Source organism: Neodiprion fabricii, chromosome 2 (assembly GCF_021155785.1).
Source record: "Neodiprion fabricii isolate iyNeoFabr1 chromosome 2, iyNeoFabr1.1, whole genome shotgun sequence".
Classification (NCBI taxonomy): domain Eukaryota; kingdom Metazoa; phylum Arthropoda; class Insecta; order Hymenoptera; family Diprionidae; genus Neodiprion; species Neodiprion fabricii.
The window spans coordinates 5,079,344-5,096,009 of record NC_060240.1 but is presented as its reverse complement, the minus strand read 5'-3'; the positions used below and the strand labels follow the sequence as shown (position 1 = coordinate 5,096,009).

Below are 16,666 nucleotides of genomic sequence, written 5' to 3'. Positions count from 1 at the left end.
TAATCTTATTTTGTTTTTTCATTCCCCACGCTACTTGTAACATTATAAGTTGTTAGTAACGAGCAGAAGAACAAGTAACATTTACATCGTCCGGCAATGAATGATTCTGTTAAACCTGTACCGAGTTGATAATAATATTATTGATAGTAAGTATAGAAGAAATACATAAATTAATAATTACGACACGTAAAAAGATCGGATAATAATATTATCAGATACTTTTATCCGTCGCAATAACTTTAATGAATTAATATAATATTCTTTTATTCTTTTTTTTGATTTCTTTAACACTAGGTTAATTTGCATGTGAAAAAATCGTGCTATCTAAACACAAATATGAACTAAACATTCGTGCATCGAACAAAATTGGTTTTCTACCTGATTACTTACGATTCACTATAGTTATTACATTGTTTATGGGTTTGTTCTTATTAAATTTTTTTTTCCCTTTTCTTGAATATTTTGTTTCTGTACATATGAATAAATTGAGTTTATCTTATCTTACACTGTACCGAAAGTTTAGAACTTATTCTTATTTAACCTGGAACGAAGTCCTAAAAATTAAAACTCGGTTCAAGGGAAAAAAAATGAAACAGAATCTGTAGATGTAATGGCGAGTCAGGTGATCCCTGATATGATAAATATTGTGCGGTATAACTTCATCTTAGTCACAAGAAAGTGGTAATATCAGATGCAGCCTCGGCAGAAAAATGATACAGATAACAGTGAAGAACATTCAAATAATGTTTCCACGACTGAAAAAATAGAGTACGTTCTATGATAACGTTTGTGAATACCAGGAAATCGATTGTCTTACTTTGATAACACATTGCCATTATTTCATCGTCGTTTTAATTAATATTAGACCATTCAGAAAATCTAAAATTTTTTGTGAGTGCATTGAAAATTGGAAATTACGTTTGTCGCGATATCAGATAAACCCAATTACGTAATCGTGCCAGTAGACACATGATACACCATTGAATCAGAATATATCTTGTCCAAGTTTTGTTTGTATATTTAATGTACTTTATGTATATCTATCGGCCCAAATCTTACTTGAAATATAGGTAACATAATCATAATAAGCACTTATTTACAAAGCGCATTGAACTGGTTTCAATTTTGTAAGTTCGTCAAATTTTCGACGAGTCTTCATTTTTGTACCCAAGATGAAATTGGTAATTTCAATGTATGGTGGATGATAATGCTTACATATAACACTTTTCAATACCATCAAATCACCTGTGTTTTGAAATAACAAATTTCAAACTATTATACCGTATATCGTACCGCTAACATGTATTCAATTTAACTGTAAATCTAACTTCTTGCTATCCACTTTAAAAGAATTACTGAGCACGATGTAAATATGTTCCAACATCATTTTCGCCGCGCTCGCTTTACATATTACAATTGTTGCATAACCTAAGTAGTACCTCATATTTCATAATAAAAATAATAACAACATTAATAATAAGGTCATCATTACAATTATTATCCAATGTAAAAGCTTAAAATTACTACATATCTATAAATTATTATAATATGGGTGTTTATCTGTGGGTGTATGATCTAATCTGTTCACACAGTCTCTGCAATGTCACTGCTTATCACTTATGTATAGTTATATGTAACATATTTGAAGAGAAAAATATTTGACTATTAAGTAGGTAGGTAGCTATGTATAGGTACATTACCCCCGGTGTTTCTTTATTACGATATTGTCTGTAATAGATGAATATTGCTATCGTCTTCCTCGTCCTCTTCCTCTTCCTATGTACGAGGAAAAAATAGTGAAAAATTATTATCATTTAGGGAAAACAACGGATCACAATTAATGTGAGTATGAAGTTGTCACTCAGAAATTAAGAATTCAATTTATTTCGTTTTTTCACGCGGCATTGAACTGAAATAGTTAGTCAATTTACCTCGTCAAAACCGAAGCAGGTTTCCATGTCTTTTTGTAGCTTTGGATCGTTTTGCGATGATTCGGACAATCGTGTTGATTTTCTGGTATTATGGGTACTATCTTCTAGTTTCAATTCGATGGTTTCTTGATGTTCTTCTACTTCCTCTTCTTCTTCCTCCTCACCTTCTTCCGTTCCACCCACTACTTCATCCTGACTCAAAGGATCTTGCATCACCAAATCTCCATCTTCGCTAGCAACAACAGCCATCTGTTAGGAGGAAAGAAAGTAATTAATTATACAAACGTATAAATTATTTTCAGAAACAGGTATTTCATTTCAAGTTTGTTTCAATTCAATCAATAATATACCTGATCAGTTCCTTGATTATCTGCTAACTGGATCACTTCCAAGACGACATATTGCTGCCCGTCGCTTCCTTCGACGGCCATCATCTCATCCTCGTCTTCTTCATCTTCGTCATCGTAACCTTTAAGTTTAGAAGCTAAGTCTCCTGCCACGGCAACACAACACATGGAGATTAGTCAATGATCTTCATCATATCGTAAGCATCCTTGCGAAAATAATCTTAGTGTAGAGAATCCACACCCCACACGCAATCGGAATAGTTGAAGTGTTGAGAAAATGGGTCTACATTTTTCGATGTCACACTCCTTAAATCAGCCATTTCTAGTCTAAGATTAAAATTCTCATCGTATGGACAACTTTTAAGAACATTTCTCAACGTTTAAATTTCTTGAATTTGGTATCAGATTAGAAACAGCAGATTTAGAAGGTAAGGAGTTACATAATGACACCGTTCTCTTAAAAACAACGCAATGTAGTTCTGAAGAATGATAACTTGTGCCAACATACTTCAAAGAAAGTTTGGGTGGAAATTAACGAAATTTATCCATTTGTGTGAAACCGGCTGAATAGTAAAATGAATCAAATTACCGGTTCAAAAACTTCGACTTACCAGTCATAACTTCAACCCTTTGGCCATCAATGATTTGTATCTTCTTTTGACGTCCAATTTTAAGGGCCAGTTGTTTTTCTTGAAGGGACGATTCAGGATCATGTACAGCCATGTGTCGTATGAGGTTTCCTTTGTGCCTATTCAAATATCAAACATTGATTTATTCATCTACTAACATTCTATCAGATTGCATTCGACTTCTTTGAACCCCTTCGCTATCAGCAAATATTCACCTGTATTTAGCACCAGAACAAGACACTTTCCAACCCATAACCGGGTTGCAGCTGTTGATCAGAAAAATACAAATACATTTTCATCGTAATAATTTCTACACTTACGACTCTGACATTTGACATTGTTTTTATTTGTTCATTCTTTCTATATTCATAGCTTTTTTTTTTGTTTTGCAATAGTGAAGGGGTCAATTAACTACTGACTAACAATGTTATTAATTGTAAAGAAAAAAATTAATAATTCGTTTCAAACAATTGATCACATACTCATTTTAACAGTATTTAATTGTAAGATATTCGAGATTTATTACAACCACGCTTCAGTCGCAGTTGCCATATTATTTTTAGTTGGTTAATAATTTATAATGAGATTTGTAAACATTCTAATTCTCGATTGAAAAACGATAACCATCCGCATTCTAAAAGTTCTTTTGAATTTAGAATGACGAATTAGTTTAGTATCGATGATTTTATTTAACAATCGAGAATAAAATAGATGTATATACGCATGATTAATAACAATTTTATACCTGAACGGTCTTTCGCACTCTGGACATTGATGTGTCTTCTCTTGAGGTGGTGGCGGTACGTAGGAAGGATTGTGGTATAGATTACAGTGGCGTTTAAGCAATTGTTTTTGCCTAAATGATTGATAGCAATGATCACACTGATATGGTTTTTGATCCGTATGAATGAGCATGTGACTCTCAAGGTGACGAGCTGATATTGAAGCGTACGGGCAGAGGTCGCACTTGTAACATTTCTCACCTTCATGCGTTTTATTGTGAAGTTTGTAACTATACCTGTAACATAAATCCGCGATTTATGTCATCATTGAGTATCAAGTACCAAGAAGTGAAGTAGCCGTCGATTATATTAAGATTTGTCATAACACATCAGATTCTCACCTGTCAGGGAATGTCTTGCCACATCTCTTGCATTTCAACGGCTTATCAGAAGTGTGTAACTTTTGAACGTGAATTCTGAGGTCAGTTTTTCTTCCGCACGTTGTTGGGCATAATTCACATTGAAATACGGGTTTATCTCCAACTGAATACGAAAAAGTGACAGCTGATTAAATAACGCTCAGTCGCAGACGAAAACAGAAAAAAAAGAAGAAGGTAACAGGTTCAAGAATTTTTTTTCCACTCACCGTTGTGAACTAGCTTGTGAGCCTTTAAACTGTTAGACTGTGTAAATCTTGCTTGGCAGATATCACATTCATATGGTTTTTCGCCCGTATGAATGCGCAAATGACGTTTCAGCTTGAAGGTGTCTGGACTTGCATACGTACAATGTGGACACTATATCAAGAAAAATATATGAATGAAAACAATGAAGATCTATCATTATTTACAGGAATATATTCAAAATTGCTGGTACAATATATTTTTGAATTGCTAATTCAATTATGTAAATTGCAATGTGAACAAAGTGTTTTGCATGAAGCAGATAAGTTTTGTTAATAATTTATATTTTATGCAGAAAAGCAACTTAAGTTGGTAAAATTTGGCTAGAATTTTTGAAATTTTTTCAATAAATACGTAAGCCATCCCACAAATCCGTGATAAGGAAGGATCTTTTCGACCATCTTATTCTTGAAAGAAAGGCAAAGAAATCCGTTTTTCATTCATTAGACTAGGTGAACTGTGAGGTAAAGAACGTTATAGGATGAAAAACCTCGTATGGACGTTCTCCCGTGTGAATGCGCATGTGATGATGCAGTTTGTTCTTCTCAACACTAGCGTAATCGCAAATGGTACATTTGTGGGGTTTGTCGCGCGTGTGCATGTACCGAGTGTGACGAACCAGTTCCCCTGAATAATGAAAAGAAAAAGAAAATTGTATAAAGTAATAAAGGGACGTACCTGATAGGGACGTTCTCCAGTGTGGCACCTAATGTGTCGTTTAAGTTTGGACAACTCAACCGAGGCGTAATCACACTCATGACATTTGTGCGGCTTTTCATGGGTATGTCTGTACCGAACATGTCTTACAAGTTCACCTGCAACCAAAGATAGAGACCCACACTATAATCGCCAGTCTTACTCACGGCTTTTTTATTTCACATTCAAATTATTTTATACAAGAATGGGAATAAGACTAGAAAGATGGTAGTTTAAGCACAGTACGATATAAGCCACGTGCTGATTTTGCGCACTGGGATGTATTTCTAAGTGTTATCAGTACAAGTTTCTACAACGACAATATGGTTTTTTTATTTCAAAGCGTGGAATGGACCTCGAAAGCAAAGTATCTGGTGATTGACATGCACGAGGAGTTGGGATCTATATTATATAAGCACATATGGTTACTGTGAATAGAATTGAACTTTTCAAGCCACGTACAGCTGGCAACAAGTAAGGATGTTTTGTCGAATTAATCTAGAAAATTATAAGGTTTTGTAATTTAGTAACCACAATATTTCTCAAAGTTGATGTTCAGGAAGAAAAATAGAACTGGCGAAGTTATAAAAAGTAAAAAAAAGAAAAGATATTGTGAGACATTTTATTACACGGCTTCATTAGAATGGCATGACAGGGATAAGAAGTGTTAAGCAAAATGTGATTACCAAAACTGTCCAAGGCCTCCAGAAAAAAAAAAACATGTCGGTACACACAACGCATGCAGATATACACACAAATTCACAAGCATAACAACATTTACAAAGTATACAAAGAGCAGATACAATTCATGGTACACAGTATGAACATTTCACTTCGTTTCGATCCAGATCAGACCTTTGTTTTCATGAATTTTGACTTCAATTGTGTAATATTTAAACTCTTTTCGAATACTACGAAATAATAAACACTTTTTGCTGATAAACCTCAACGCATCGTAAGTTAGATATGACGGTCAAACAGGCAGGGACTGCTTTAGAAACATGCATACAATTTTCTAAAATGATTCAACTGATGTCGATTCTAGTATTACCAATTATTATTGCAAGAAGATGAAATGTTGTACCAGTTCATGACAAATTTGCAAGAAGACATGATAAAATTTATAAAAATATATCATACCAGACGTAGTGAAAGCGCTGTCGCAGAACTTGCAGTGATGAGGTTTTGTTCCCGTATGTGTGTTAACGTGGTTCTGCAGGGAAGCCAAAGTCTTAAAGCCTCTTTCACAAACGCTACATTTATGTGGTCTTTCCTCGGAGTGAGATTTCATGTGGCGAGATAAGAGATATCTGTTTATAAAATAGGCTTAGTATCATGTGGCGGATATGAAACGATAGCAAACCGACTAAAGTGGTTCAACATTAAACGATATGCAGATTAAGTAGAGAAATTATGAATATTTCTCACCGCTTGGGACTTGTGTAATTGCAGTAGTTACACATGTGAGCCTGTGTCACGGTCTGTGATTTCTTAGGGATGAATTTGATTATTTTTGTCTTATCATCTTCAGCTTCGGACTCAACAGGTGCGTCGTTGTCCTCATTGTCCTCAAAGTCATAAACAGTTAAATCTTGTTCCCCTTCCTCACCTTCGCCCACTTCCACGTCTTCCGTTCGACCATCTTTTTCCTCAGATTCAGGCTGCTGCACGATTAACACGTAGCTAACTTCACCTGGGTTTGTATCTGACGGCACAATTGTCACTGTTTGATACGCGTCACCAGAGTTAATAACCACTTGGCTATTTCCATTCGTGGATACTGTACCCTGATAAAAGAATAAAAGTGTTGAGTTCTTGCAGATGGAATTATGAAATCGATTACAGTTGTCTGAAAAGTAATCATGAGTGGTCATATAGTAATTCCGTTTCTATTCCATCTAGTTGACGAAGTTTTCAACCTTTTATTTCAAGCCTGAAATCTGACGAACCTGTTTACTCGCATTCTCTCCACTCTGCACATTCTCAAGCTCTTCTATTTCGTGGTACTGTTCATCCTGACCATCTTCGCCGTCGTTCTGACCTTCCCCATCGTCTGCTTCTTGAATTTGTACTTGAGTCATAACTGGTGGGTCGTCGCTACTGGCTTGATAATAGTACTGGCCAGATTGATCGACAAAGTAGGTGCCACCGTCGTCCCCACCGGTGAGACCCTCAACTTGTTGCACTATCAGAAATCAAAATTCTCAGGTGATCGTATCGAAAGAAAGAAATTCAGCGATGGATAAATCTTGGTGAAATTTTCAATTTGAACTTGAACCGAAGCAGGGAAAATTAGGCTTATAGCTGTGCTCACGTTGTACATGCTGAAGCTGTTCCCCCTGGCCTCCCTCAATTTCTTTGTTGAATGTCTCGAGGTACGTCTGTATCTCCGTGACAGACTCTTGCCCCTCTTCCAACTTAATCGCAGCTACGTTACCGGACATCGTGTGTAACCATACGCTAGTGCTCCTCGGTCCTCAATATTCTTCACCTGCAACACAATTGAGAAGTTCATTTTATTTGATTTTAATATGCTTTCTATGAATCTGTCGGTAGATTACTTCAAATGTCTTGGCTAACCCGTATTAAGTACCGCCAATTCATCTTCTGAATGGATTACCAGAGAACAGTGCTGCGCAGTATTTCGTTTTTAATTCCACCAATGGATTAATGGAATGTAATTTATTTTGGCATGGCTTAAAAAAGAACGAACAATTTATTTTCCAACACAACATGTGCATGTTTTTCAACCCTGAGTTGTTACTGTGTGTACAGCTACAATGTTTATCTGCTGTTATCAATGGACAAACGTGTCAAATATGCAGTGCGTTTTCATGCTATGTGTTGTATGTTGGGACTAACTTTCACATCCATATACGATCTCAAAGTCCGAAGAAATCATCAGGAGCTATAGTTACGTTTTATCCTGAACCAAAATTCACTGCAGCGAAAATACAAAGTGACGAGGAAAAAATTCCGTAAGGAATCAGCAGCAGTGAAGAATAAAACATGTATCAAATCAGGTAAATTTGCGTATCAACGGCAACGTGACACCACGTTCCTACATTGTTAGGGTGAAAATATTCTGGGCCAGCGTTGTGAGCTGCATGATGTTGTAATTTGGGGAATTCGTGGGTTGATGGGGAAAAATCAATAGAGAGAGAGGGGAAAGAAAAAATTTCATTCCACCGAATACGGAACGGATATACGCACACGCAGCAACGCAACAACGTGCCGATTACGCGGGGCCTCGACATATTCGTTCGGACACCCGTATTCCGACCGATAGATGCTCCAGATGATCAGCGAAGCCGAGAACGCCGAGCGGCGTCAAGCATCGGCCAAAGGAAAATCGGTGCGGTAAAGGAGGAACGGCGAGTAGTTAAGAGCATAGCGTGGCGATAGGAGGAAAGGCAGAGAACGGGACGTCAGACAGGCGAGCAGGCATGACTCGGACGCCATGGGCAGAGCGGCATTATCGTAGGCGATAGGCGTCGGGGCGAGGAGAGGGTCAGGATTGGGTTAGCGATGAAAAAATTCTTCGATCCTCTTTCAGCGGGAGGCCGCAGGTTGGATAAGAAATCGCGCATTCTGCCGGATAGCTTTTAAGACAATATCATGCTTTGGATTTCAGGACACAGGGGGCATTAACGGCAAAAATTTCAGAAAATTATCACCGTCGGCGCTGTCATCAATATGGAGGGCGCAGCTAGGAGGATGCGTTCCGTCCTCCGCCACAACGGACCGAAGCATTTACCGTAATACTGCGGGGTTCTACTCACCGTGAATAGTTCGATGCCGCACGGAGTTTCACACGCTCACTTAGTACGCGGATTATCACATTAACACTGCACTTCCAAATCGTTATTCCCGATAATATTCGCTTACCTTTTAACTCGGAATTATTCGTGTGAGGGCGTTGTGTAAGAGCTACAAGCCAATATGGCGACAATCGACTACGAAAGTTCAAATGCTGCGCGACCGAACATGCGCAGTGGTTCGAATGCATTTGCCCCCAAACTGGACGACTGGCTAACCAGAATTCTGCACACTTATCGTACGGCTCCTCTCCCGGCTTGCTACTTCTAACCGACGCATGATCCGCTCGCTTTGCCGATACAATATTATGTATTTCGCGATAACGCTGCCATGCTCCGTCTCCCAATACTACTCAACGCGATTTTCACTTTTATTTACCCGACAAAATTTTTAAAAAATCTACGCGTCATATTATACTGTATAAGTATGTACACACATCCGATTGACGCCAACACGAAATTTGGGCGGGAAATTAAGGGGAAAAAGATGACGCACGATCTTGTTGTGGAGTGGGGACACGGCCATTTGTAAATAAATAATTATTTATGAAATTCTCATACCCATACGATTGCTGAAAAACGTTAAATTAATTTCGTTCTAATTTACATACCCGATTTGAGCATTTTTATTTCCGACGTATATTTTGCATGAAGAGTAAAATTAATTGAACACTTAGCAGACAAAAAATTCTACGCATACTGCTACGTAAATGTATTAAATCGTTTATTCATCTGGTCATGTTCGTTGATCGGCACGGGGTGGAGATACAAAGGAATAAACGATTGAAACACGTTTCATGTTACGTAACATTTGGATATATATTTTTTTTTTTTCTATATGTATATATTTTGGTGGTACTCTAGACCGAACATAAAATAAATGATATCAACGGTTTTCTGTTTAATCTTTTCCCGATTCTTCTTCTTTGATACATTTTAGGTCGCATGGTGTAACATTATTTAATACAGATTATTCTAATACTCCGATACACAGCATAAATAATAATATTTATACGTATATTATTTATATTGCAGCCTAGACACAGAATTGAAAAATACAATTACGTATATTACTAAAAAATTTTTTCTATTTAATTTGTACTGAAATTATTCATAGCAGTATAATTACGAGATGTAAATAAAATGATGAAGAAACAAAGCAACTTCACAAGCTTAGTAGGTATGACGATAGAAAGAGAGAGAGAGAGAGAGAGAGATGTAGATCAGTATGATAGAAACGGTTTGTCACTTACAATCCAAAAGTTTTCCTTATTATTGAGTATTTCGTTTTTTTCATACTGCTCTAAGGCGGGAGAGTTAGAAACGAAAAAATGATTCAAATCTCATCAATAGTTACTGCATATTACGGAAGTCATAACGTTTGATTAGGTATAAGTACAGGTATTATATAAGGAGAGGTTTACATAAATGATAAAAAGTAAATGTGTAAAACGTAACTCGGTATTTGAAGACATAAAATTAAAAATCAGAAAATATCGTAAATGAGTAACTTTATGTGATGTTATATAGATGGACAGATATACAAAACAGAAACAAAAAACAAAATATCCAAAATATAATCACATACTTTTTCAAAAATCAAATTGCCTACAATGTTATGAGTTATGTGACAATAGCGTATAGAAACACGCATTTTGAATTAATACAATGGTAGCATACATCAAGTTACATAGGTAGTATATAAAAAAGCTTATAAAAATATGTGTAATGAAAATTTCAAGCTTAAATAGCACGTTTAATGAGTTGTACATCTTTCATGTGTTTTTTTTTTTTCTTTTTTTAATTAGTATTATTATTACGTTAATCATATGTATGAAAAGGTTCTCTCACTTAGTTAGTTTGATTTAGTGAAGTTACAGTCATTTCTCATATTACAAAACGTATCGTAAATTTTTGACGAAGTTGAGTTGATTTTTAATTAACGCATGTACGAGTGCGAAATTGCATTTCAGTTGTGCGCAAAATATGAAAAACATAATAGTCGAACACTTTCTAAATAAAATTTTATTGAATTTCTAAAACGAAGTAGTTCTAAGACTGAATATAGATAACAAACCCAATGAAAAATAGATATGAAATTCAATATTATTCTAATGGTGCTAAAAGCTAAAATAATTTGGACAAATCATAATATGAATAGCATACACAAATACTCGCTCGGTTTTAAATTTTTTTCTTCCCGTATTCTTTTTACAGTATATTCAATAAATTTACGTAGTAATAGTAAGAATGGTCGTCTTACGAGTATGTATGACATGCATGTGTTACGTCATATTTTTACGAATGAAAGTTAGTTTAGCACGTAGCTGCGGAATGTTATGTAAGAAATGGCAATAATCAAACTCCTTGGGTCGGACACAGTTGCACATCTAAGATACCATAACATTTACATCGTAATCTAAACTTGGATGAATTGGGCTTGCTCAGAGATCATTGCGACAACTCAGCCCACTCAACTAAACTTTCAGCAAAAATTACAATAATTTGGCTACGCTAAGTTTCTTTTAGGCACGAATTTCAAGTTGACAATTTTAATCAAGAGATGAACTATGTCAAACTATGGATGTAACAAATGAATTAAGTTGTCGTATGGCCGTGTATACCTAGCGTGTTAACAGCACCCACGAAAATAATGCTTACTCATTTGTTAGATTCAGGTATTGTTATTTCGTTCCATTTCAATTTTACATACTGTCCATGTTATCGGTGATAACACACCTGTTCAGCTGCGTTTCTAATATCCGATCTCAAAATGTAGATGATCCCTATTGCCATGAGAACGGTTAGGGCAATTGATATCAACTGTAATCTTCTTGAGAATACTAAATCTCCATGGAGTTTATTTTGACAGTCTTCTAACTGCGATACCTAGAAATAGAAAACAAGAAAAGATATTCATAAATCTGAACAGTAAAATAAAGATGTTTTAGGTTCGTGAAGAATGGTTAAATTTATATCCCGATTGTTCTCACCTTTGAAAACAGTCTATCCAAAGATCTATCACCACTCGAACCCGAATTGTTTGCAAAAAAATTCGATTTTGAAGTGTCTCCATTTTCTGAACCCAGACCTGCGCATCTCAATCTATGTTGCTGTGCACTTTTTCCCGAAGTCTGTAAGAGAATAAATGATCATATAATTATTGATGAGACTCAAAGTAATGGGAGAAAATTGAAAAATTTTCAATAAAAGCTGAGAAGAAAATGATTAATACTCTAAAAACTTGAGACATTATATTTTGGTGAGCTTATATTAATACCTTCCAAAGATCTGGTATAGAGGCGTTCAAATCTTTCATCGGTAAACACATGACTAGAAATTTATCGTTGCGAGGAAGTCCATGCAACGCATAACCGGGCTGCAACATTACGGTCACCTGAGCAATTTGCGCAGGTTGTAAAACTCCCATGCTAGGGCGAACTCTGAATTTATCTGGGGATGTTGTCTTGATCTGAAATAAAAAATTCACAACAGTTTTATCGATCAATTTTTTTAAATTAAAATTGACGAATACTAATTTGTAAATCGTTTAAAATAAATAAATAAAATTTGGAAAATTAGACTAAATATGTAAAGATTAGTTTATTAATCAACGAAAATAAATTGCTAATTGCATGATATTACCTTGTATGAAATGCATTTATCCGAGGTAATGTTTTTGAATGTTATTGTTCCAGAGTATTCATTTTTTTCCTTCTTAAACGTTATTACTTCAGAATCGATAGATAATACTGTAAAAATGAATATTATCCACATGAATTTAAAAAATATCATTGATTTGTTGTACTTGTATTCATTTGAATTTCACAATTCTAGTATCACGCATGACAAGCATATCTCCAGGCTACGTCAGCGTTTTAAATTTGCCAACACATTTATAAGTTGCAAAACATAATTTACTTCATTTGATTTCACAGAATTAAATGAGACTTTTTGTATAATTAAAAATATTTTCAACTTTACTGGGCAGCAATGTATACGTATATCCTGCTGCTTTTTTAAACAGTCATAATATTGTTAAATATGATCTGAATTTACTTACAAGATTCTTCATTTTCGTGATCCCCAAATCCGCTAGGTCCCTGTTCAGTCATTGGTGATCCATCGACAAAGTGAACCTGAAAAAATATCTATCAGTTATGAAGGGACATAAAGTAACGAGTATAGATTGAAAATAGTAGCGAGGCTATTGAAACATTTTTTAATAAGTGTTATACTGCCACCATCATAGTTGTAAAAAAAAGGTACGTATATTCAGATTAAAAAAATTTATGACGTAAAGTAATAAGATTACAAATCTATGAATATGTGATGCTAGACTCTTATTCAGCAGGATGCAAAAGACCAAGTTTAGTGTTACATAACTGGCCGTTGATACCTTTGGAGTTTGTTCCATGTCCAAAGACGAATGAATCTATGTATGACACAAGCAACTCGGCGATAAAAAGTGGTGGTATAAATGGTATACTTGTCAATTTGACAAGCAGGGTAGACGGACTGAGTGCAAGGTAAACTCAGCCACTGCTGAGTCACTAGTAACCGTGAATAGTTCACGCTCGAATCTGACCTTTCAGCAAAATGCCACAATTAGGTTGAGTGGGGGAAGAGGGTAGTGGGGTTTCCATCAATATAGGCAATCTAGGTCGAAGACCCTACTGACATATCAGACAGCTTGATAAAAGGACCTAATTAAAGTGCGCACAAGATATTGTCAATTCCATCAATTTCAGGAACCAATTAGTGATATGTCAAAGTACCGACGAGTGAAACTATTTTCAAAATGAATGTTTGTACAGGTGAGAAACAGAACCTTTAATCATTTATTCAAATAAAAAATTCATTTTTATTAACATATCCTCTGCTTTTCAAACATATATCTGAGTTCCATTAAAATATAACAGCCCTGAACGAATAATTTCCATTCAAATTTCTTTAGACTTTGTAGATTTTATGCAGCTTATTTTGCGAAAATTTTCGCGAATTCGAATTGACATTGAGAAGTACTTCATACCTTCTTGTTCTCCAGTTTGCCATTATTTGACGTGGTTGTTGCTCGTTCCTCGGGGACGAATGTGAAAGAATAATCATCATTTCCTCCCCATGCAGACAGAGCGTTATCTGCATCCACATATTCCTTCAGAGTCGATTTGTTGACAAATTTGATTTTCTGAATTGCCTTCGCCGGCAGCCAGGACTTTATTATTTTAAAAGCGGTGTTTAGGACCCAAGGCATCTCATAGATGATTATGTAGTTGAGAAAATTCGGATAATAGGTTTTAAAAAGACCTATCAAGTACTTGGTGAACTCCATGTCTAGATTCGAAAGACCAGTGTCCGCCATATCAAAGAACACAGATATTTGGGTTCCTTTGTCTTGTCTATAACATAAAATAATGGAAACTGTCTGTACCGATTTCTATCCTTAAGTTATTAATTTGTGGACAAAAAGAACATTTGTAATCGCGAATATTCTATTTATCACTTGTACCCCATGTTCTTCAATTTATGAATTGCTCAGTTAAAGAAACATTATCGTACGATTAACAAGTTGGAAATATGATATTTTCGACCATAACTGCAAATAAATGAAACATAACACCGTTTCTGCATTTATTAATAAATTTGTCAGGTGATATGGAACGGGGAACACAATCAGCAAAACGCCGACGACCAGAGGCACGGTTTATATACTTGTGATACGAACAGAACTTCAAATATTCTACCTTTCCAATCTTTCGAACCAGTATACGATGCATCGTTGTAATTCTCCAAAGTCTTTAGTGCCCTTGAAATGTAGTTTAGATTTAAAAATAAGCAGCGTTTTCCCATCCTTATCTTTGTTGTGAGGAAAGAAGATTCCTTCCTCTAAATAATCCCTCCTAACGTTGTTTTCAGTGATGTCTATAACAGTAATTATTTGCAGCTAGTAGAAATCTTACAAGGTTAGCACTCTGTGCGATCAAAGTTCCAATCAGTTTTTTGGTCTTGCGCCAGCATAATAATTCTGATTCTGTTACAGAGTTTAATTATCCTTGACCAACGTAAATGAAAGGTGTCAAAGTAAAGGATCGACATATGAAGTATACACTGACATTGTAAAAAATCCTATATTACCATTACAACCAAATTTTTTCCTCCAGTCGCACGAATCCCAAAGCATATTCAGTGCTTCTTGTACGTTCAGTTCGTTGTGTTGTAAAAACCTCTTCAGCCAGTTATCCGTATCTCGTATTCTGGCAATATCAGCCGGATGGAAGCCATCTGGAATGATATAACAGCAATATAAACTTCCAGTCGCATTCTTCGCATTCCAATTTCTGAATATTCAATTAGAAAACTGTAGGAGAAAACTCTTCATTTCTCTCTAAGGTGGGGATAGTCTTAAGGTAGGTATTTCATGCTTGGAATCCTCAAGTAGGCCTCAAAAATAAATCTGACACAATCAGCTGGAAAGTCATAGAACCGACAGATAAAAAGTTCAGCAAGTGCGATGAAAGTATTGCAATTTAATTTGGAAAAGCTAGTTATCAGAATGTTGCAAATAATTAAGTTAGATATCAATGTCAACTGTGAAAACTTCGTTCATTCATGGTAATTGCAAGTTTATAATTCAGTTATGATCTTGAAAAACTGGCTCCGACAGGTATGTTCCTTTTACATCGTGCTAGGGTTAAGAGGCTAATGATTGCTGCCAGTGCTAATGATTGCTGCCAGTGCTAATGATTCCGTTTTCTTTTGCCCCTTGTTTGTGATAACTTAAAGGGGAAAACAAAGGTAGTAAAAAGAATGGGGTTACCTACCAGGGTCTGGTGCGCCGTCTGCCTCGAGTTTCTTGAAAAATTTATTTCTGAGGTCAGTAATGAGTTGAGCAGACACCTCCATGATTAATCAATTTATTAATCTTTTCTTCTCACACGAAGCACACTTTGCGAAGCGTAACCGAATTGTATCCACGTATATTTCAATCGTGAGTTTCGAATGTCTCGGGACGTCGGCAGGTGGTTAAACAATAACACAAGCAGTGGTTTGTACGCGACAAATTCACCAGCTAAAATTGACCGCGAAACGTGCGATAAATTACTGATTTATCGTAACGAAATCTTACGCCGCTCCCGGTCTACGTCTTGTGCCGATATGCAATTGCTGTCAAAGTCCATCCAATCTCACTCCCTCCCCCCCCTTCGGCCCAAACATACCTTTGCCGCTCGGAGTGGGCGAGATAACCACGAACTGTGTAGATGATAAAACAAATTGGATGACGAGAAGGGGGGAGGGGGGATTGGAGAAAGGCAAAAACACTGTACGAAAAAGAAAAAAGCTCCCCTAAAACAGTATTCTGTCTTCAATTTGCTAGATTGAGCGGTAGTTTTTAAAGAAGGAACAATTTTAATTCATTGACTATGAATACATATATTCAATGTGACACATCGAATGGCTCTGATCTAGCACGAGGTCGGTTTTTCGTAAATATACACAACAAACTACGCACCAACGATTGAACTTAACGGTTAACAATTGAATAAGTTCACAGTTGTTTCAATTGGTGGTTTCCATAATCGACTGTACCTGTAGAGTCGCAGCATCTAGTGGCACTTGTTTCAGTCGTCACGGTTGACAGCCTGCACCGTTAACCGCGAAAATTGAATTTATCTTGGATCGCAGAATTAAAAAAGTCTTGATCATCATCACCACCATCCCCTTGACAGAAGGTACGGGGAATAATTTGTACGTCAAAGCTTTTAAGGAACCGCATTCCGAAAATTAATTAGGTAGAATTATTTACTTATTTTAATGAGACTCCGATTGGACGTTATACATA

At 36.0% G+C, this 16,666-nt stretch overlaps 2 protein-coding genes across 12 annotated transcripts; both read right to left on the bottom strand.

Annotated features, from left to right (window-relative positions):
• Positions 1–247: 247 nt before the first annotated feature.
• LOC124174608 (transcriptional repressor CTCFL) lies at positions 248–8,983 on the bottom strand. Of its 11 annotated transcripts, none has more exons than XM_046553874.1 (14): positions 8,791–8,983; positions 7,323–7,499; positions 6,958–7,193; positions 6,437–6,795; positions 6,149–6,318; positions 4,803–4,939; positions 4,276–4,426; positions 4,031–4,172; positions 3,653–3,925; positions 3,123–3,173; positions 2,890–3,026; positions 2,282–2,424; positions 1,932–2,180; positions 248–1,776 (listed from the first exon to the last, which is right to left on the bottom strand). In XM_046553874.1, exons 2-14 carry the CDS (start codon positions 7,450–7,452, stop codon positions 1,717–1,719), a joined length of 2,238 nt encoding a protein of 745 aa, XP_046409830.1. In that variant the 5' UTR covers positions 7,453–7,499; positions 8,791–8,983; the 3' UTR covers positions 248–1,716. The 11 variants fall into 11 exon arrangements, with proteins under 11 accessions (XP_046409830.1, XP_046409825.1, XP_046409824.1 ...); XM_046553869.1 differs by lacking the exon at positions 4,803–4,939 and adding an exon at positions 4,991–5,127 and having other exon boundaries at positions 8,686–8,978; XM_046553868.1 differs by lacking the exon at positions 4,803–4,939 and adding an exon at positions 4,991–5,127 and having other exon boundaries at positions 8,791–8,977.
• Positions 8,984–9,626: 643 nt separating this feature from the next.
• On the bottom strand, positions 9,627–16,534 carry LOC124174612 (motile sperm domain-containing protein 2). Its single transcript, XM_046553882.1, has 9 exons — positions 15,648–16,534; positions 14,962–15,108; positions 14,571–14,748; positions 13,859–14,225; positions 12,890–12,965; positions 12,472–12,578; positions 12,107–12,298; positions 11,820–11,960; positions 9,627–11,715 (listed from the first exon to the last, which is right to left on the bottom strand). Exons 1-9 carry the CDS (start codon positions 15,727–15,729, stop codon positions 11,548–11,550), a joined length of 1,458 nt encoding a protein of 485 aa, XP_046409838.1. The 5' UTR covers positions 15,730–16,534; the 3' UTR covers positions 9,627–11,547.
• Between the last annotated feature and the right edge of the window lie 132 nt (positions 16,535–16,666).